The sequence below is a fragment of the Ursus arctos genome, unplaced genomic scaffold, assembly GCF_023065955.2.
Source record: "Ursus arctos isolate Adak ecotype North America unplaced genomic scaffold, UrsArc2.0 scaffold_24, whole genome shotgun sequence".
In the NCBI taxonomy this organism is placed as follows: domain Eukaryota; kingdom Metazoa; phylum Chordata; class Mammalia; order Carnivora; family Ursidae; genus Ursus; species Ursus arctos.
In genome coordinates, this window is record NW_026622919.1 from 3,654,759 (window position 1) to 3,676,582 (window position 21,824).

The 21,824-nt window shown below is 59.5% G+C and overlaps 1 protein-coding gene across 1 annotated transcript in view; it reads left to right on the forward strand.

Annotated features, from left to right (window-relative positions):
• The window catches only part of DNAH17 (dynein axonemal heavy chain 17), a 110,757-nt gene that overhangs the window by 60,782 nt on the left and 28,151 nt on the right, over positions 1-21,824 (forward strand). Inside the window, exons 39-57 of the mRNA XM_026484009.4 lie at positions 496-653; positions 1,045-1,183; positions 1,361-1,588; positions 1,992-2,129; positions 3,150-3,282; positions 3,781-3,908; positions 4,604-4,752; positions 7,401-7,683; positions 7,770-7,943; positions 8,168-8,375; positions 9,305-9,470; positions 11,157-11,259; positions 11,950-12,097; positions 12,468-12,559; positions 14,025-14,186; positions 14,671-14,835; positions 15,007-15,198; positions 19,190-19,456; positions 20,546-20,707. Coding sequence (XP_026339794.2) covers positions 496-653; positions 1,045-1,183; positions 1,361-1,588; positions 1,992-2,129; positions 3,150-3,282; positions 3,781-3,908; positions 4,604-4,752; positions 7,401-7,683; positions 7,770-7,943; positions 8,168-8,375; positions 9,305-9,470; positions 11,157-11,259; positions 11,950-12,097; positions 12,468-12,559; positions 14,025-14,186; positions 14,671-14,835; positions 15,007-15,198; positions 19,190-19,456; positions 20,546-20,707 — 3,195 coding nt within the window. The remainder of the gene's footprint in view (positions 1-495; positions 654-1,044; positions 1,184-1,360; positions 1,589-1,991; positions 2,130-3,149; positions 3,283-3,780; positions 3,909-4,603; positions 4,753-7,400; positions 7,684-7,769; positions 7,944-8,167; positions 8,376-9,304; positions 9,471-11,156; positions 11,260-11,949; positions 12,098-12,467; positions 12,560-14,024; positions 14,187-14,670; positions 14,836-15,006; positions 15,199-19,189; positions 19,457-20,545; positions 20,708-21,824) is intronic.

Here is a 21,824-nt window from a genome sequence, read left to right on the forward strand (position 1 = left end):
TTCACCCAGCGCCGTCGTTCTCAAAGCCTGTCTGACGCGGAGGAGGCTGCTAACGAGTCCTCCCACGCGGCACCGCCAGAGCAGGAACGGGACACACAGACCGGCCAGGAGGCGGGACACCACTCAGTAATGGTGCCGAACAAGCGGGGATGCCGCAGCGCTGCGGGGGCGGGGGGCCTCCTCCCGTGCGCTCCGTGGGGTGACCGGAGCTCAGCTCGCATGACATGCTGCACCATTCCACACAGCGGCATTCACCAAGCGGCAGAGTTACAGGAATTTGGAGCAGACCAGTGCTTGGGGGGGGGGTGCAGGGGGAGGGGGTATGACTATAGAAGGGGACAGGCAGGGTCCTCGCAGGGACAGCAGCATCCAGAAAAGAAAAGCGAGCCCAGGAGTGTCCTTTGCAAGCGTGAGCCACGTGCTTCAACCCCAGTGAAGATCGGCCGTGGAAGCTGGTCATTCCCACACTGACACGTCTGTGTGCCGACTGTTTAGGTAAAATGTGTCCAAGATGCAATTCGGGCCAAGAAAAAAACATTCAATTTCCTGGGAGAGATGATAAGTCTCATCCCCACTGTGGGCCTTTTCATCACCATGAACCCCGGGTACGCAGGACGCACTGAGCTGCCCGAGAACTTGAAGGCCCTATTCAGGTGTGTGGGCAGAGGAGGGAGGCCAGGGAGACGAGGCTCCTGAGTTGGGGGGTCTAGCAGGCAGGACCCCCCTAGAAAGTAGACAGTGATCTTCCTCTTCTGCCTTCCTGGGGGGGAGGCCCTTGACCATGGAAGGTCAGGTTCAGAGAAGAGTCGGGAGAGCAGGGTAGGGTCTGGCACCAGCCCATGCAGGGGGCAGAGGGCAGAGGGCAGAGGGGCAGCCACGGAGGGGGAGAGAGGACAGGGGATGCCAGGAACCCGCCCCCATGCCCCTGGAATCCTGATGCTGTGGGCTTCCTGGCACGGAAGGTGTGCACCTAGCTGGTTGGGACGTGGGACTGTGGGAGGAAGGGGGGAGAAGCCTGAGGCAGACCCCACTGATATCCCCCAGGCCCTGCGCCATGGTCGTCCCCGACTTTGAACTGATATGTGAGATCATGCTGGTGGCCGAGGGCTTTCTGGAAGCCCGCCTGCTGGCCAGGAAGTTCATCACGCTCTACACCTTGTGCAAAGAGCTCCTGTCAAAGCAGGTGTGTGCCGACAGTGTCTGGGGCCCGCGGAGCGGTGTGGGAGGGTGCCTTCTGGGCTGGCCTGGGGAAGCTTCCGTGTGCCCCCGGCGGCATGCCGGCTTTGGCCCCAATTGTCCCTAACACAGTCAGAGTGTGAAGGCGTGCTCACACCCGCTTGTCCATGCCTCCCCTCCCCAGGATCATTATGACTGGGGCTTGCGAGCCATCAAGTCTGTGCTGGTGGTGGCCGGCTCCCTGAAGAGAGGGGACCCCAGCCGGGCAGAGGACCAGGTGCTCATGAGGGCACTGAGAGACTTCAACATCCCCAAAATCGTGACCGACGACCTGCCTGTGTTCATGGGGCTGATTGGGGACCTTTTCCCTGCCCTGGACGTGCCTCGGAAGCGGGACCTGAATTTTGAAAAGGTAGGTACTTCTGGGCCCTGGGGTCGGATCGGCACCTCGGTGGCAGGTGCGGCACCGGGCAGGTGGCCGCGTCGGGCAGCTGGCGATAGTCACATGTGCACAGCTCCCGCTGCTGTGAGAAACATGGGGAAGCCACAAACCGCCTTTCAGCCCCGGCCAGCACCTCTTTCTTTTGCTGCTGGGGGGGGCGGGTCTCAGGAGGAACCGGGGGGCCCCGGGGGGCTTCAGGCAAACCCATCCCCCGCACAGAAGCTCAGTAGCATGACCGGCAGAATGTGGGGACACATCTGCGCCAGAGGGCCGCTGCCGCCTTACAACGTCTCCCACGAAGCCCCCCTCCTGGAAAGACTGCCTGGTGCTTGCACCCCGTGCCCAGCACCCCCTCCTGTGCACACCTCCCCAGATCATCAAGCAGAGCATCCTGGAGCTCAAGCTGCAGGCAGAAGACAGCTTCGTGCTGAAGGTCGTGCAGCTCGAGGAGCTGCTCCAAGTGCGCCACTCGGTGTTCGTCATCGGGAACGCGGGCAGCGGCAAATCTCAGGCATGCGCACTCCTGTCCACGCCGCCGTCCACCCTGAAGGCCCTGCAGCTGCTAGAGGCTCAGCCTCTGCCACCTCCCCACGCCCCCGGGGGCAGGGGGCGGCGAGGAGCTGCCACAGGACCCTGGTCCCACTGAGTCCCTTCTCCCAGGTTCTCCTCTCTTCCTGCTCCTTCCCCACGGACACCAGCCACCTGGCCCTCTGTGGCCGGCCCCCCACCCCCACCTTTCTGTCCCCACCTGCCCTCTGCACCAGCCCCCCCGCTCTCCTTTCCCCCCCGCCCCTGCACAGACCCCACCATCCTGTCCCCACCTGCCTCCTGCATCAGCCCCCCAAACTCCTGTCCCCGTCCCCTGCCATTACCTGGGCATGGTGAGAAGCAGAGGGTGGGGGCCAATACTACTGATATCTGAAACATCGGAAGAGTCTAAGCCAGCCAGTGTTGAGCTGGAACCCGCAGGATGGGCCGTGTTATCATTCAAGATTATTTCCAAAAACTAATAACATGGGTGTGCTCACAGCACGTAATTTTTAAAAAGGCAGAAACTGTTTGAACCCGATCTTCTAAAAGGAGTATGTATATATGTATGTATTTTTATGTCTGTACACATGTAAATACATATGAAATATCCTCAAATGTCCTTAAAAATCCTTTTCTCTGGGTGGAGGAATTACGGGTAGTTTCCTTCACTTAATGTTTTCTCAATGAGCATGGATTGCGTTCATCGTCAGGAAACTACTGTGAGTTTTTCTTGAACTTAGCCTGGTCCCAGGGCACACTGTGCTCTGCTGTCCACAGACAGGGGCTGTGGCCGTGCGTTCCCCCTCTCCCGGGGCCCCTGCCTCAGTCACTGTTTGGGGGACGCACTCACCTCCGTGTGACCAAAGCAGAAACGACCCAAAGCAGGAATTCTTCTTGGGGTTTCTAAAAGGCCTTCAGAATGGTGGGTGGTGACTCCCCGGGTGTGGGGGCAGGATCAGAGCCCCTGAGCCCCGTGAGAACAACCCACCTCCATACCCAGGTCCTCAAGTCTCTCAACAAGACTTATCAGAACATGAAGAGGAAGCCGGTTGCCGTGGACCTGGACCCCAAGGCTGTCACCTGTGATGAGCTGTTTGGAGTCATCAACCCCGCCACCAGGGAGTGGAAGGACGGTAACAGGAGCTGCGGCAGGGGGGGCGGAGTGAGGGCGGGACCAGCTCCAGGGCTCACACCAGCCCTGCTCATTCACACTAGCCCTACTCACGCACACCAGCCCTGCTCATTCACACCAGCCCTGCTCACTCATACCAGCCCTGCTCATTCACACCAGCCCTGCTCACGCACACCAGCCCTGCTCACGCACACCAGCCCTGCTCATTCACCAGCCCTGCTCATTCACACCAGCCCTGCTCACTCATACCAGCCCTGCTCATTCACACCAGCCCTGCTCACTCATACCAGCCCTGCTCATTCACACCAGCCCTGCTCACGTACACAGGCCTGCTCATTCACACTAGCCCTGCTCACTCACACCAGCCCTGCTCACACCAGCCCTGCTCACTCACACCAGCCCTGCTCACACCAGCCCTGCTCACTCACACCAGCCCTGCTCACACCAGCCCTGCTCACTCAACACCAACCCTGCTCACACCAGCCTTCCTCACTCACAGGCCTTTTCTCCACCATAATGCGGGACCTGGCCAACATCACTCATGATGGCCCCAAGTGGATTGTCCTGGATGGGGACATAGACCCAATGTGGATTGAGTCTCTCAACACTGTCATGGATGACAACAAGGTTCGAGGGGCTCCTGGATTCCAGAGCTAACCCCCAAAGCCCGGTGGGGGGCCTGGGATAGGGCAGGGGGCTCATGGGAAGAGCCACACATCACCACCCACTGCACACAACAGACAGAACCTTCCCTAGACTGGAACGGGTAGAGCGAGGGTCTGTCTGGAACTCTGTATAGAAAGTTAGGAACAAGGGAAAGTCCCCTGTCCCGAGACGTGTTCGTCATAGGACACAGTTCCACGTGTACCCCATCTGAGACCTGCTCGGGCAGCAGCGTGGGTGAAGGTGCAGATACGGAGAACATTCATGCTTAATTGGCTTGTGACATAACGTAGCAGGACATCTCATATCTTGGAAGGCAGAAACAGTCTTCAGAATGATCCAGAAGCAGCTTAAGAACGTGATTGGGTGGAAGAGGGAACTCAGGAACCCCCGGGGAAGGGGCGGGATCATGGTTTAAGAAAGCAAATTGAACATCCGGGTGACGTCCCACACGGTGCGCACATCTGGGAGCCTCGTGTGTTGTCCTGGCGTGGGCGGGGGGCAGACGTGGGACGGGGCCGGGGGTGTCTGGGAAAGGTTGGGCTGGGGGAAAGGTCCCGGACTTCCTCCTCCTCGTTCCGAGACACGTCTGTGTGACGACCCATCAGGCCGATGGCACGTCTGCCCCTGTAAACCCACAGGCCTGCCTCCCTTCCCAGGTCCTCACCCTGGCCAGCAACGAGCGAATCCCCCTAAACCGCACCATGAGGCTGGTGTTCGAGATCAGCCACCTGCGGACGGCCACCCCGGCCACTGTCTCCAGAGCCGGCATTCTCTACATCAACCCCGCAGATCTGGGGTGGAACCCGTGAGTTGGGTTTTTGTTTTCCCATTCGAAACTGGCAGAGGAAGACGAGGCTGGGGGCGTTTCAGAGTCGCCCGGGCAAGCTTACATCCAGTTACTCAGTAAATACCCCGCGGTTCTCCCAACGCGCCGGGTCACGGCAGCGAGAGGCTGCGAGACAGCCACGTGACTCCACGGTGTGATGCACGGTGACAACCGCATGGCACCATGTGCCCGGAACCCTGAGCAGGAGGGAGGAGGGACCGGGCCTGTCCTCAGCCAGGAAGTCTTCCCAAGAGGAGGTGGAGTTTGGGCTGACGCCTGGCAGGAGAGGGAGTTTTCCAGGAGGACGAAAACTTCAAGAAGCATGCCAGACGAAAACCAGCCGGGACGAGGCACGGGGCAGGGTGTTCTGGGGTCCGGGTGGGGGCCAGGTGTCCGTGGACGGAGCGGGAAGCCCGAAGATGCTCTTGGCAGGAAGGGGCCAGCGCGGACGAGCCTGCGGGGCCTGCACGGGGGCCCTTTCTGGCGTGAAGAGGAGAGCTGCCTGTGCCGGACCATGGTGGCCACGGGGGGGCAGCGGGGAAGGGAGATTGTGAGAAATGTCTGAAATCTTAAGAAAGAGGTGGCATTGATTCTGGGGGCCCGAAGTCCACAATCGAAGTGTGGGCAGGCAGGGGGAGAACGTGTCCCAGGCCTCTCTCCTAGCTCCTGGCGGCTCCAGGCCATCCTTGGCGTCCCTTGGCCTCTGGATACATCCCCCCATCTCTGCGTCTGTCTCTACACAGCCACCTTTCTGTGTCTCTTGAGGTTTTCCCTCAGTCCCCTCTTCTTGCAGGGGCAGTCAGCGGACTGGGGCCCACCCTGATGCGGGACGATCTCATTTTGAGATCCTTACTTTGACTAGTCTGTCTGCAAAGGCCCTTTTCCAAATGAGGTCACCTTTCCCGGTGTCAGTGGCCCTGTGTTCTGGAAGCCACCATTCTGCCCACTACACCACGTGTGAGAGTTTTCAGGGTGGCAGGCAAGGCAGGAGCTGAGGACACAGGGGTCCAGGAGGGAGGAGGGATTGTGGTGCGCTCAGGAGCTCCCGTGGGGCAGGGCGGAGAGAGCCTGGAGGGAAGCCTTACACCAGGAGTGGTTCTTGGAGCCCCCAGAGGAAGGACTGAGAGAGTGAGCAGCTGTTTGGGGACGAGGAGGAGAGAACTGAAGAGGGTAGGGAGCCGGCCTGGGACCCCCGGGAGCAAGGCGGCCTTCCCCTGGGGACAGCAGTGACTGGAGGCCAGGAGACTGCGGAGCTCATCCCAGGGCGGGAAGTGAAGCAAGGCTGCCTCTGGGGGCCGGGCCGGAGCCAGGCCGGCCGTCCTCCCAAGCGTGTGTGTCTCCCTGGGCTTGCATTTCCCATCAAAGCCAGCGTGCCCATCTGCACGCAATGCATGACTCTAACCACGGCAACATTTTTAATTTGACATAAACACCTTCAGCAGGGAGGGCAAAAACCGCAGTCTGTGCACAGGTTCGCAAACCGGCCCCATTCTGAAGACCCGCCACATTCGGAGGTCAGGTCCTAACTGGTCCAGGCACGCGGGTTACGCTTTGCCCGCAGATGCAGACTGGGGAAAGGATGGCTCTTTTACCGTGACGATCCCGCGTGCAATGGGGCAGGGGTTTTAGCTCTCAGTTCCCCGTTCTGATAGAGCACAGGGGGGATCGCAGCCTCCAGGGCAGGAGCTCGCTCACAGAGACACATGTCCCCGGGGCTGCGGGTGGTGACACAGCTTCCTGCTTCTGCTCCAGGCGTCCTGGAAAGGACACGCTCTCTGACCCACAAGGGAGCCGGACTCTGTTTATGCTTCGAGCAGGCACTCACTCAGCTCTCACGGTGGGCCAGGAGCCCTTCTGTGAGCTTTAGAACATCAGCCCAGGCAGTCCTTCGAAATGGGAGGCATTGTTGTCACTCGCACTTTGATGATGTGTTGAGTGACTCGCCCAAGCCGCTGTGGCCACAGTGGAGTCGAGTCAAGCCCAGGCAGCAGGCCCCGGAGTCTGTGCCCTCACCCTTACGGGGGGCCACTTCTGGGCAGCCCACTCCAGAGGCAGATGGGCACCAGACAGTCCAACATGGCTCCTCAAGGATTGCCTCACGCGTTAGTTTGGGCTCTTTCACGGAATGTGACAAATTCAACTCAAACTAGCTAAAGCAAAAAAAAAAAGGAAAAAAAAGAATTGGCTCAGTTCACCAAGATTGCTTCAGGCATGGCTGGATCCAGGCATTCAGATGATGTAATGAGACGTCCCTGTTCCTCTCCCTTTCTCTCCCTTCTTTTCCCCTCCAATCCCTTCTCTCCCCTTCGCACCCAGGTGATGTCATGAGATCTTTCTCTCCCCTCTGTCCAGCTCTGCTGCCCTCAGTGTTAGCTTCGTCTGGGGGAGCAAAGGTGGTTCCCAGTTGTTCTAAGCTTACGCACCCGCATAGCGAGAATGCCAGAGAAGGAGCACACCCCCACGGCCCCAGCACCCTCGTCAGACTCTCTTCAGCTCTGGGTCGGGCCCCATCACCAGGCAGGCGTGCCAGAACCACTTGGAGACACCAGGGGTGTTCAGCAAGGGCAGGGATGCCGGGCAGACCCAACGTGGTGGTCCCAGCACCCAGTGCCCCCCGTCGCCCCCAGGGTGGTGAGCAGCTGGATTGAGAGGCGCAAGGTGCAGTCTGAGAAGGCCAACCTGATGATTCTCTTCGACAAGTACCTGCCCACGTGCCTGGACAAGCTGCGCTTCGGGTTTAAGAAGATCACGCCCATCCCCGAGATCACGGTCACCCAGACGGTCCTGCACCTGCTCGAGTGCCTCCTCACGGAGAAGAACGCGCCGCCCGACTCCCCCAAGGAGCTGTACGAGCTCTACTTTGTGTTCGCCTGCTTCTGGGCTTTCGGGGGAGCCATGTTCCAGGACCAGGTGAGCAGCGGGCGATGGGGAGCCCGCCCCGGGAGCCCTCTGACCGCCCCCGGCGGGGCCCTGCCAGCGCTTTTGTTTGTCAACAGCTGGTAGACTATCGAGTCGAGTTCAGCAAGTGGTGGGTCAACGAATTTAAAACGATCAAGTTCCCCTCGCAGGGAACGATCTTTGACTACTACATAGATCCTGACAGTAAGAAGTTCCTGCCGTGGACAGAGAAAGTGCCTGCCTTTGAGCTGGACCCTGACGTCCCACTGCAGGTAACTGCCCCCGACAGGTGACAGTTCAGTGACGACTCAGGAGCGGGACTCAGCGGCCCATCGCGGGCTTCCTCACGGACGACCACAGCAGGACCTTTCGAGGAAGCCCGGGGACTGGACGCACCGCTCCGGTCCGCACGTTAGCTGGAAGGGGAGGTCGGGGGCTCAGCGTGTCTGAGGCTCAGGGCTCCTCCGGGCCCTCCTGTCCTTCCGCCCCGCCCCAGGCCTCGCTGGTGCACACCACGGAAACCATCCGCATCCGCTACTTCATGGACCTGCTCATGGAGAAGTCGTGGCCGCTGATGCTGGTGGGCAACGCGGGCACGGGCAAGTCCGTGCTGATGGGGGACAAGCTGGAGAGCCTCAGCACCGACGACTACCTGGTGCAGGCTGTACCCTTCAACTTCTACACCACCTCGGCCATGCTGCAGGGTGGGGGCCGCGGCCGGGAGCAGGGATGCAGGGTGGGGGTAGGCCGGGGTGCAGGGTGAGGCCAGGAGCAGGGGTGCAGCGTGAGGAGCGGGCTGGGGTGCAGGGTGGGGCCAGGAGCAGGGGTGCAGGGTGGAGAGCAGGCTGGAGTGCAGGGTGAGGGCAGACAGGCCAGGGTACAGGGTGGGGCTAGGGCCAGGAGAAGGGGTACAGGGTGAGGCCAGGAGCAGGGGTGCAGCGTGAGGAGTGGGCTGGGGTGCAGGGTGGGGCCAGGAGCAGGGGTGCAGGGTGGAGAGCAGGCTGGGGTGCAGGGTGAGGGCAGACAGGCCAGGGTACAGGGTGGGGGTGGGGCTGGAGCCAGGAGAAGGGGTACAGGGGGAGGCCAGGGCCAGGGTGCAGGGTAAGGCCAGGTTGAGGTACAAAGTGGGACTGGGGTAGGAGCAGGGGTGCAGGGTGGGGTCAAGGACTAGGGTAGGTCCTTATAGCCCAGCCTGGACACCCCCAGTGACGTTCCTCCCACATGGCTGTCCCCCGGCCTCCACATTCTCCATGACCCCTTTTCACGGAAGACCCAGGGACTGGCCAGGGTCCTCTTCACTTGCCACACCCCCTCCACTGGCCTCTAGCCACAGAGTAGGGGGGATGAGAGTAGGAGCTCCTGGGCAGATCCTGCGGGAGCCCCTGCCATAACCAGTCTGAGATGGCCCCAAGCTTGTGCAGCTGCAAGGTTCCTGCCGTCTTTCGCTTGGACCCTCCACGCCCACAGCTCACTCCTTTGCTCCTGGGGGTGATGGAGTCAAAGCCCCCCCATCCTCGGTGCCCCCTCCAGGGCCGCTCCTTGGCCACCGCCTCTGGTGCCGGGGACCCTGGGCCCAGCCCCTCCCAGCAGGATGTACCAAGCACAGTGGTAGCCAACAGGCTCCCTTCTCTAGGGGTTCTTGAGAAGCCACTGGAGAAGAAATCTGGGAGGAACTACGGCCCCCCAGGCACCAAGAAGCTCATCTACTTTATCGACGACATGAACATGCCCGAGGTGGACAAGTACGGGACGGTGGCCCCCCACACGCTCATCCGGCAGCACATGGACCACGGGCACTGGTGAGTGGGCGCGGAGGGGGGCGGGGAGCATGCAGGACCACGACACAGACCACCGGGGTAGGGCCTTAGGGCTGGAAGGCTGTATCAGCTCTCCCCCACATCTGTCTGCTAGGCCCCGGGCTGGCAAGCATGGCCGAAGGCACCCACGGAGGGAGAACAGGCAGGTCCGTCTCCCATCGAGGGTCCCTCCGGCAGGGGAGACAAAGAGGTGCAGTTGCACAGGCAGGGGAGCTCTGAGGGAGCCCCGCAGTGCAGTCCCAGAGCAGTCCCCCAGCTGGGACAGAGACAGGCCGGGGGAGGCCACGCTGCAGCTGAAAGCTCGAGGCACAGTCAGACTGGCCATGAGACAGCCTTTGGAGGGAGAGCATTCCGGGCAGAGCAAGTGCCACATGCAAAGGGCCTGTGGGGGGAGGGAGCAGGTCACAAGGAGGACCCAATGGGGCTGGAGTGTGAGAGCCAGAGGGAGAGGGCGCTAAGGGCAGCTGCAGCCAGACCTCAAGACCCGTGCTGGCCCGAGAAGCCTCCTCCCGTGGGTGGCGTGTTTACGGCTGCAGTTTCTCAAAGATCAGAAGAACATTCAGTGCAGTTAACTGAAGTGTGTCTTGACACAAGGGTCCTGCAATGACCTGGCCAGTGGCCCAGGCCAAACCTGGGGGTTTTGAGACCAAAAGATCCTAAGAACTCCCGTCGGAAATCAGACCGTGGAGGCATGAAGCCCACCCCTCGCTTCCAAGAACTAGAGGCACAGAGGGGTTCACAAGGGCCAAGCCCACCTGCGTCCATCACTTGCCCTGTCCCTGCCCCACCACACTGAGCTCATGGGCAGTAGGAAGACAGGAAGGTCAGCAGTGAAGCAGGGGTGGGTAATGTGGGGACGGGGTGTCAGGGATCGCTCCCTGGGGGATGTGACAGAGCCAGGCCCTGGGGCCGGCGCTAAGCAGGCGCTGAAAGCGGCGTGGGATGGCCCCCCTCGAGAAGCATGTCCTGCGAGACTCGGGACAGCCCAGCCGCCTAAGGCCCCCCGCTCGCGCAAACATAACACGGGGTCAGCGGAATGGGGACGAGGACTTGCAGTGTCTGAAACAGACAGTGGATTGGTATGCAGAGTGTGTAGGGAATTCCTATGAGGCGACAAGAACAGGCTACAGCTCCCAGCGGAAGAAAACGCATAATGGGGGAAAACCCCAACAGGTGAGAAGCGCAGCAAAAATGCTATGTGACCTTTAAACGCATGTGAGTCCCTGCAAGTGTCACCAAGGAAATACTCAGTCTGCGTGAGGGTCATGATGACGCGTGGTTTTTAAGGGTAACGGGCAGACATCCACTGAGCACTGGCCGTGCGTCAGGAGCCCCTCTAAGTGTGTCTCGGCGTGTTAGCTCCGTTGCTCCGTTGGTCCTCATTGTGACCCCGGGGCCCGGGCCTGGCCGTCTTCCCGGGGGACCCTGCACCGCTGCAGGGCAGAGCTGGCATACGAGCTCACGTCTGCACCCTGAGCCCCTCCGATGCCTCCCGTTTCAAAATTTTTCTTGAGAACATGAAGCAAAATTGACTGCTTCACCTATAAGCAATATTTATCGAAGTTTTTTTATCTCCACATGCAAGAAATGACTGGGGGTGGACTGTGGGGCCCAGGGACGGCTGCTCCAGGCCGGTGGCACGACGTCGTGCCCATCTCCCTCGCACAGGTATGACAGGCAGAAGCTGACGTTGAAGGACATCCATAACTGCCAGTACGTGGCCTGCATGAACCCCACTTCTGGATCCTTCACCATCGATCCCAGACTCCAGGTAGGCAGAGATCAAACCAGCCACTGTGGGCTGGAGGCTCACTTTGGCACAAGAAAATGAAAGCATTGATTTGTCAGGGCTGCGGGCCGACCTTCTCTGGAGAATTCCCTCACCTTGCAGCATGCATGTGTCAGGGAATTTGCTGGGGCAGCAGACGCGAGCCAGCCCTCCCTCGGACCCCACAGGGCTGCCCGAGTTAGCAAATGCAAATACAGGCGTCCAGTCAAATCTGAATTTCCGATCAACCACACACACTTGCCTAGTGTAAGCACGTCCTGTGCGATATTTGGGACACACTCTGCTGAAAACAATGACTTGCTGTGTATCTGAAACTCAGAGTCAACGGGATATCCTGGATTACATCTGCACCCCCCCCCAGGCAGGACCTCCCCTCCGCAGTGTCTCAGCAGATGGAGACCTAGACTAGAAAACCAGGCCTGTGCCCTGACACCCTCTCGCCTCTGCCAGAACTTTGCTGGAGAGCGTCAAGTGTAGATGCGGCGGTTTCGGATACGGTGGACATTTGATGGGGTTTTACCACACATGAGGCACGGGGAGGACAACTGTCCGTTCCGACCATGCCCAAGGGACTCTAAGGGCTGCGGGCAGAGTCTGCGGCCCCAGAAGCGGGGAGGTCCCGGGCTGGTCCCCGCAGGCCGCCTGATGGGGCTTTGTGGCTCTTCCGGGCAGCGCCACTTCTGTGTGTTTGCCGTGAGCTTCCCGGGCCAGGAGGCCCTCCCCACCATCTACAGCACCATCCTGGCCCAGCACCTGGCCTTCCGCTCGGTGCCCACGGCGGTGCAGAGGGTGAGCAGCCAGCTGGTGGCCTCGGCCCTGGGTAAGCTGCCCCCCCGCCCCAGCGGCACAGCCGACTGCTTTGTGGGGCTGATGGCTCCTTCATAGTTTCCCCTGGTAAATATTTTATTTATACTTCCAAATCAATATTTTTAACTGATGCTGTGTTTCAGCAGGAGATATTCTGAAATCCGACTGCTTGAGGGGAAGGCAGGGGGCAGGAAATTCAGTGTACAGAAATGATTTACATGTCAGTACAGCAGCAAACCTCCCCCCTTGTCAGCTGCGCAGATTTCTGACTTAAACTGTCACTATTTCATAGTCCATCTGCTTTAGAAACTATACCGTAAGCTCTGCACTTCCTGAGGCCATTAAGAGCACCTAAGAATCGATGTTTCTCTTTCCTGTAATAGCCCTGCATCAGAAAGTCACTGCAACATTCCTTCCCACGGCCATTAAATTTCACTATGTCTTCAACCTCAGGGATCTCTCCAATATTTTCCAGGTACTGCTCTTCTAGCCCTGTTATCGCCATGTCCCTGATCCACAGGTGCTCTCCTCCTCTGCTGCTTTCAGGAGGGAAGGCAGAGTGATGTGTGGACTGACGACAGTGATGGTGATGATGACTGTGATAGTGATGATGGTGGTGATGGTGATGATGGTGGTGATGGTGATGATGGCAGTGGTGGTGATGATGACAATGATGGTAACGATGGTGATGATGATGGTGGTGGTGATGATGGTGATGATTGTGGTGATGGTGGTGATGGTGGTGACGGTGATGACTGCGATAGTGATGATGGTGGTGATGGTGGTGATGACTGCGATAGTGATGATGGTGATGATGGTGGTGATGACTGCGATAGTGATGATGGTGGTGATGGTGATGATGGTGGTGATGGTGATGATGACTGCGATAGTGATGATGGTGGTGATGGTGGTGATGGTGATGATGGCGGTGGTGGTGATGATGGTGGTGATGGTGGTGATGGTGGTGATGACTGCGATAGTGATGATGGTGGTGATGGTGATGATGGTGGTGATGGTGATGATGGTGGTGACGGTGATGATGACTGCGATAGTGATGATGGTGGTGATGATGATGACAATGATGGTAACGATGGTGATGATGATAGTGAAGCCAATGATGGTGATGATGACGGTGACAGTGATGGTGATGACGGTGATGGTGATGACAGTGATGGTGATGGTGACAACAGCAGTGATGTTTCTCTTATTTATTGGCTGTTTAGTCTGAGCCAGGCACCAGGTTTGGCCACTTATACCCCCATTTTCTCATCCAAAAGACATGTAACATGCTCCTATACCCCACGTTACAGAGGGGAATCTAAGACTCCAGGAGGTTAAGGCATGCTCACCTCAGATGTCATGCCCTCTAGAGGCCCCTTCTCATCCCTGTGCTATCTCATTGCCCCAGTTTATGTCATTCATAGCCCACATCACAATGCATAATTACCTTTGCCTGGTTTCATCTCCCACTAGAATGTGGACTCCATGAAGGCAGGGGCTATCTTGTCACTGTGATCCCAGAGCCCCGGAGAGACCCCCAGTAAGAGCCTACTGAACGTGTCCAGGCACTTGGTCCGTAGATGGCTGAGCCAGGACTGGACACAGGCAGACTTGCTATAGAGCCCAGCTTGGAACCCATTGCTCTGTGGCCTCCGATGGTCTGGCTCCCCGCCATGGTCACACTCTCTTGTCCCTTCTCCACTATCCACCCCTTAGAGAACGAAGCCCTTGGCTCTGTCTTATGAGAACTCCTTCCCACATCACTCACCATGACACACCTGCCAACCTCCAGGATTTGCATGGCCTTGGCCATTGGTGGCTTCCCTGGCTTGACAGATCACTGTCTGGACAAATGACCACGCTCTTGCTTCATCTGTGAACAGCACTTGACTGGCCTTCATGGCACAGCTAAAGATGCTGACCACCTGGGTCTGGGGCAGGGACTCTTATTCTCCACAGGGGAGATCCTGAGAACACCGCTTGACCTAGTCCGCCTCTGGCTGCACGAGGCTGAGAGAGTGTATGGAGACAAAATGGTTGACGAGAAAGACCAGGAAACATTGCGCAGGGTCACCATCGCTTCCACCAAGAAATTCTTTGATGTAAGTCAAGCGCCCAAGTCTCTCTGATGAGCTCAGAGAGGCTCCAAGAGGGCAGAGTATCTGGGGCCAATGATAAGGCCAGCCCACTTGGAAGGTCCCTCACGTGAGGATGGGAAGGACCACACTGGGTCCCAGGAAATGACTCTGTCACATGAGTGCACATCTGAGGGAGAAGGGATTGCCACCTCAGTAGGTCAGGATGTGACAACCTCCATCCATCCATTTGGGGTGGAGAAAGGCCTGTCAGTGTGCTCTGCTCGTAGGTTCTGGGCTTTCTTGGGAGATTCATTTCTTTCTCCTGATGTGATGGGGATGGGACCATCCTACCAGGGGTTTCTGGCAGCAGAGCCCTGGCAGCAGTGGTCAGGCCTATGAAGACTTGGCGTGGCATCGTGGCCCACTGTGGCAAGGTGCCAGGGCTACCACTAATGACCTGCGTGCCCATGGTGGCCAACAACAGACGTGCCTTACCTCTTATTTCTAGGACCTTGGTGATGAGCTCCTATTTGCCAAACCAAATCTCTTCTGCCACTTTTCTCACGGGATCGGTGAACCCAAATACCTCCCAGTAACCAACGTGGCTCATCTGAACAAGCTCCTCGCAGACGTCCTGGACAGCTACAACGAAGTCAACGCGGTCATGAACTTGGTGAGCGGTGTTCGAGCTGACAGCACGGGCAGGGGCCAGGACACGGGTCTCCCTTCCCGTCTTTGGGAACACCTTAGTGGCGTTCTGGGGCTGCCCGACTCCCAGCACCGCCTGCTCTGAGAGGGGAGTCTGTGCCTCGGAAGGCGCTGAGCCCAGGTGCTGGCCTCACAGGTGCTGTTTGAAGACGCGGTGGCTCACATCTGCCGGATCAACCGCATCCTGGAGCTGCCCCGAGGGAACGCGCTGCTGGTGGGCGTGGGCGGCAGCGGCAAGCAGAGCCTCTCGCGCCTGGCCGCCTACATCAGCGCGCTGGACGTGTTCCAGATCACCCTCAAGAAGGGCTACGGGATCCCTGACCTCAAGGTGAGACGTGGCGTTCCTGACAGGCCGCCCCTGGGGAGGGGTGGGGTGGGGTGGAGAAAACTCTGACCACCCGCACGTCCCGCACACAGTGAATGTCACCACGGCGTCCTCATCGTACAAAGTAAGGGTCAGGACACGTTTTGGCCAGTGCCCACACCCAGGCGGCAGAGGCGAGAGGGCGTGGGGGTGTCTGTGCCCGCTGGCTAGAGTCTGTCGAGTCAGCACAGACAAGGGCAAAGGCCCTGGTTCTTGCGCCCGGTCACGGGGCTGTGCTGCGTCGTTCCCCGTTCGCCAGATTAAATAATTCAGGGCTGTTACTGGGTATCTAACGACAAACTTGGATTCGGGAAGGCTGCTTTTTGAATTAATTAAATAAACATTAGCGTAAACAGGTCTCCCATCCCCAAGATATGCCGCCGAGGCTTTTTATTGATTTCTTTTTCCCGAAAATTTGCTCTGTCAGGGAACTGTGTGCTCGTCAAACGTGATTAGCCCAGAACAAACCATCGTAGCACTTCCGATGGGAACTGAGATTGATTCGACCGCATTACACGGGCACATCTCCTTTGCCTTGGTGCCGGGGCTGCTGCTTCTGGCCGGGACGGTGCCAGACCGGGCGGGACCCTCTCCCCCGGCACGGGGCCCCACAGCAGCTGCCGGTGGGCAGCTTTCGGGGGGTGACCTGGGGCCCTGCCAGGGCACAGGGCCCTGGACACTCTGCAGGAGGAGGCAGTCTGCTGGCAGAGGCCCGGGAAGGACAATGGGGACGGTGTCCTGCCAGCAACGCCAGGTGAGCTGAGCCGGGGACCGCAGCCTCTGGATCAGCATCTGGCCTCTGGCTGTCATTGCCCCCGGCGGGTTCTGCTCTTCCTATCAGAGGACCAGCCAATGTGTTTTTTTAAGTCCCCGCCTTAAGGGAAACCTCTCCCTGCGTGGTTCTCCCCGACGCTGCCTCCTGCCCCAGATCGGCTCTCGGCTTAGCCGATCAGGTTGGCTCACACTGATTTCTCGAGTGCGCTCACGGTCAGCTAGGACCCTCGCATCTGAGCGGTATCATCTCACGGGGTTTCCTCTGCTAGAAAGTTTCTAGCCTATCAACTGAACCATATTGGGTTATTGTTAAACTGCATCCTGTCCTTTGCTCTGTCCCTGTGCGGGTTTTGTCGCCGGTTCCTCACTTGAGGGCCAGTGGTGGGTGTTGAGTCTGAGCGGTGTTATTCTACCCACAGGCGTCGGCTGCCACCACGCTCAGGCCTGTCCTCTCAGGACCCACGCCGAGCCGGCTTGCGCTAACCCGTCCCTGTCACGACCCAGCAGCTGCTGTGGGTTCAGAAGGAAGGGAGGAGACAAAGTGGGCTGGCGGGCCTTGCACGGTGCTGTTAGTGGTGTGAGCTTGTTACATAGTCCGCGGCAGAAGCTGTGGGCGCCCTTAGAGAGGCGTCAGGAAAGGGGTCAGGAACGGCCCCCGAGAGACCCTGTGAGCCGCGTGGAAAATCCTGGACTTGGTCCCCAATGAAATGCCGTCAAATGTTTGAGTGCAGAGGACCAAGACCTGGGAGCATCCCAGAAGCAAGAGGAGGGTGGTTTGAGGACCACAGTGAGTGGCACACGGTGACCGGTAGGGAGGTGTGGAAAAAGCCAGTGACCCCACGAAGGCTGGGACCAGACAGTGAAGTGAGGGGGGCAGGAGAGGCCTGAGGGTAGGGGTGGCCCCGAGGGCTCTGCCTGCACAGGAGGGAGTGTATGGAAGCAAGGTTTGGCTGGGGCCCCACACCCTGCACTCCCCGGACCAGCCCATGGTCTGATAAGCAGCTCTGGGGACCTCCCAGCCAGAGATGGGGGCATGTGCCCCCCTCCCTCACTGCCGATCCCAAGATGCACCTGGATGCCGGTGGTCATCGACCACGTCCTTCTCAAGAGCAAGTGGGGGAGGGACCCACTGGAGCTGAGCTTTCGGAGCTGACGGTGACGCCCACATCCACAGCAGGGACCAGCACAGTGGTGCCCCCCCCACCCCGGGCAGGAAATGAGGACGGGACAGACTGGGCTGGGGGCCGAGGGCAGCCAAGTCACAAGTGCCAGGAGGAACCCACATCATGAATGCCGCTCCGCATACGTGGGTGTCTGAGGAAGCTGGGGGAAAGGAACGACATGTTGGGGGGTTGGGAAGTGCTGGGAGGTGGGAGGAGGAGACCCCAGGACAGGCCCAGCAGCCTAGGAAGGTGGGAATACAGGGGTGGGCAAGGAAACAAACAGGGCCGAGGGAGGGCAGCGCCGCTGGGCGGGCGGATTGAGGGCCGCCGAGGGCCGGCTTGGCACTGAAGGCCAGAGAGGGTTGAGCTTCGAGACGGTGGGGCCGGCCCGAGGCCAGGCGGGACAGAGGTGCTGCAAGGGCGCTGTGGGCTTTCCTGGGGGGCCCAAGCCCGCAAGGAGAGCAGAAGAGCGCGTGCGGGTGGCAAAGGGAAGGGGCCTCACACAGACTTCGCAGGAGGAGGAGCAGCCGGGACTGAAGGACAGGCCCTTTTCCCAAGTGGAGCCTCTTATCCCTGTTCCTAGGCCTTCACGGCCTTCAGTCTTTCCAGAAACTTCCACTCTGACCTAGACAACTGTACAATTAGCTTCACACACCTCAGCCAGTCTGACCAGACTCGAAATCTGGACTTGGCAGCTTTTCTGTCCAGCAGCTCGAGCTGCAGGCGGGGGGCGCCCCCGGCAGCATCCTGCAGACCTGCCAGAAGCCGACTTCTGATTTGCAGTCACACTGCCCTCCACCGCGGGGTTGGGAGGACGGCGGGCCCCACGCGCAGTAGGGACTCCGGCTTGAGACGCACCGCGGACCCTGGCATTGTACGCCTCCAACCACGGACTCAGTGGGACTGCAGACAAGGAGAACCTTCCTTCTCAGCCCTGAGGCCCCGCCGGCCTGCACCGCTGCTCGAACCCCATCCGTGGCCCTGCTCTTCCAAGCTCAGGCTTCCCCTCGCCTTTGTTCTCTTGACCTGCCAAAAATACAGAAGCTGAGGCTTGCTTTCCACCGCAGTCGCCTCTCGCTAAGGGACTTCGGTGACGCCAGGGAGATGGGCCAAACGGCACTGAGCCGCTCGGGGTACCTAGAAGCAATTTCAAAGGCCCATGGGGCTTACGGAAAAGTGAGACGTGACAGAGAGCAATCCTCCAGCCCCGCACACGCATGTGACTCCTTGGACGGCTGCCCCAGACGTTCTGCACACTCACCTGCGTCGGCGTGCGTGCACTGGCGCATTCTTGGAGGATAGCAGCTATCCATACTTGCCATGTGCCGTGCTTTTTGTCCTTTTTGCTGTTCCCCTTCACGTGTTCTTCCAGCACGAGCACACCGCTATTCCGCGGGGCTGTTTCTTTAAATTCTACCAGGGACGGGACAGGCCTCGCTCGTGTAGGGATTGCTCACCCCGGACCAGGTCCAGACACGAGCCCGTGGTGTGTGTATTCGAGGCCTCTTTTAGGTTTTGTGGTTTTTTTCCTTTTTCTTTGCTTGGTAGTAAAACAGCCCTAACACAAAAGTTACCGTTGTAACCGTGCAGGGCAGTGGCGCTACGTACGTTCACAGTGTTTCATAACCACCACCACCACCCCCGGTCTCCAGAGCCCTTTCCTCTTCCCACGCTAGCTGCCCCCCCCCCCCCCGGTTCCGTCTCTGTGACTCTGGCTGCTCCAGAGACCTCACCCGAGTGGACTCCTACAGCATCTGTCGTTGGGGACTAGCTGAGGTCACTCGGCACCCCGTCCTCCAGCCCCAGCCATGCTATAGCGAGAGTCAGGATGTCCTTCCCGTGTAAGCCTGAATAATAATTCAGCCTATGGAGAGACCGAATTCCGTCTGTCCGTTTGTCTGTTGACGGACACGTGGGCTGCAGTGAGCCCGAGGTTCCGGACCCCCTTCTACCGACCCTGCACGTGCGTTGCGGAGCTGAGGGCTGTCAGACTCTGAGCCTGTCCTCCCTGGGTCCAGGTTGACCTGAGCGCGCAGTGCGTAAAGTCAGCAGTGAAGAACGTCCCGTCGGTGTTCCTGATGACGGACTCCCAGGTGGCCGAGGAGCAGTTTCTGGTGCTGATCAATGACCTGCTGGCCTCGGGCGAGATCCCGGGGCTGTTCATGGACGACGAGGTGGAGAACATCATCTCCTCCATGCGACCACAAGTGAAGTCCCTTGGCATGACCGACACTCGGGAGGCGTGCTGGAAATTCTTCATTGAGAAAGTACGCAGGCAGCTGAAGGTAGGAGCTCCCGCCTTCACGGCGTCCGGGGAGCACCCCGGGCCCAGCGCGGGGCTCGCGTCCTTCCTCTGGGCTGAGAGGGGGGCTGCTGCCCGTCCGCATGTGGAAGGACGTCAGGAGAGGATGGGGCTGCCCAAGGGACACGAGCCAACTGAAGTGTTTTAGACACACACGCCCCACACACGAGTTTAAACAGATGAGTAACTGCGCCTCGACCTCCAGCGCTCCTTCGTAGGGAAACGGGGCTGACCTACCCTACCGGACTGAGGGTGCTTTGGAGCCCTCTCTTCTCCTCAGCGTCCGGTGGGGGCAGCTGCCCCCCACCGTGGTGCTGCGCCCTGGGAGGGTCCACCCCCCATAGTTCTTCTAGAACCTTTTGGCTACCATTGCCCCTGCTCCATGTGAATAAGACAGGTCCCCTCTTCGTCTCCCCTGTCTGGGTTACAGAGTCCCACCCCTGGGTATGGACTGGGGGCCGAAGGAGGCCCTGATGGGTGCTCCCTGTGTGGCTCCTCCCCCAGTGCCCGGCTCGGCCCTTCTTCCGTGGAACAGGCGCTGCCAGTGGCCCCCCGCCATACCCGGGAAGAAGGGGCTGCAGAACGAGGAGGGGCCCGCCCGGCTGAGGCTATTCCCGATGCGGCAAAAGGGCCGCCAGGGCCTGTGCACGGCACCGTCTGCAGTGGGGTCCCAGGGAGTCCCAGGCTGTCTGGGGATGAGTCCCCAGCTTGGGGGCCTGGAGGAAAGAGGCCCCATGTCCCTGGGAACCGGCCCTGCTGAAGGGATTGTACCCCTCTCTGTCCTCGGGCCCCACTCCCCACGCTGTCCTTTACCCGGCCTTTCTCTTCCCCCTCTTCGGGGCCCATGTCAGAAGACTTGGGGCGCACTCTGCACTCCCCCACCTCTTTCGAGAGGCGTGAAGTCAGCGGGACGTTCCTCAGTTGTGGTGGAAACCCAGAACGAGGGCTGCACTCCGCAGACACATGGAGACAGACGACAGGGAGCTTTCCTCCCAAACGAGCTGTCTGCCCAGTGAGCTGGGCCCTCAGCACCACCGTCCCCATGAGCAGCAACTCTGCGTCCCGCCTCCAGGTGATCCTGTGTTTCTCTCCCGTGGGCTCCATCCTGCGCGTGCGGGCAAGGAAATTCCCTGCCGTCGTCAACTGCACAGCCATCAATTGGTTCCACGAGTGGCCAGAAGACGCCCTAGTGTCCGTGAGCGCGCGCTTCCTCGAGGAAACCGAGGGCATTCAGGTGAGTCATTGGTGCTCGCGGAGCCGGGAGGGGAGGGCCTGCCGCCTGCGACAGAGCGACCCCACACCCTCTGCCTCCAGGGCCCGGACAAGGGTGAGCCGGGTGAGGACTGGCCCTGATGCAGAATTTAAGGGGGGGGGGGGAGGAGTGACCTCAGTAATCAAGACCAGTGATGTCTTAATGCAATACTTTTAAAAATCACAATTAATGCTAAATAATTCACAGTGAACAAAATTATAAACAAAGACAAGGGGCTGGCTGTTGGTTTTGTGGCCAGGGGACACCCATTTCAACCAGCTGGGAGTGCCCCACCCCTGCAGCCGCTGCCCCGAAGGGCCGGGTCAGGAGGTTTGATGCCAATGTGCCAACAGACTGAGAGACGCGGAAACATAGTCCCTGATCGGGGCCGATGGGAGCACCGCGCTTGCTCCTGTCCCGGGCTCCGGCACGGCTCCGCCCAGAGCCGCTCCCTCACCCTCGACCTGCCCCTGTTACAGGCCACGACCAGTATGATGGGTACTGGGGGTTTCTTGCATCAAGAGATGGTGCCCACGTTCACTGTCTGAGCTAATTGCCGGCCTCGAAATGGTCATTAAACTCTGACCCAGGCAATGGGAGGGATGAGCAGCCCTGTAGTAAATCACTCTTGGTTATCACGTTTTACTTCTTGTGAACACACGTTCGGTTACGAACTGGGATAAAACAAGCCTGAAGTTAACGTTTCCCCCTAGTCTTAGAGGTGGGACGGGCCCCTCCCAGGAACACTGCAGCTCCCACGTTTCACCGGGGGGCACAGATGTGGGTGTCCAGCCCCCAAGATAGCAGCCTCCTAAGATCGGGGAATGGCCCCACTGCTGGCAGCAGGCAGGGCCACAGAGTAGGTGCCCGAGAGGAAGCGTGCAACGGATGAACACATTCCCAACCCAACTCGAACGACAGTGGCTATCCCTTGGACAGTTCCCGGGGTAGAGCCCTCAGGCAGGAGGGGCGGCCCAGATGGTGGTGGCCGTGACCCTAGTGTGGGAAGGGAGCTGCTAAACCCCAGGACCCAGCGTAGGAAACACAGTAAATGGTTGCTGGATCGCCGGGTTACTCAAAATGCCGTGAGGCCCTGCGC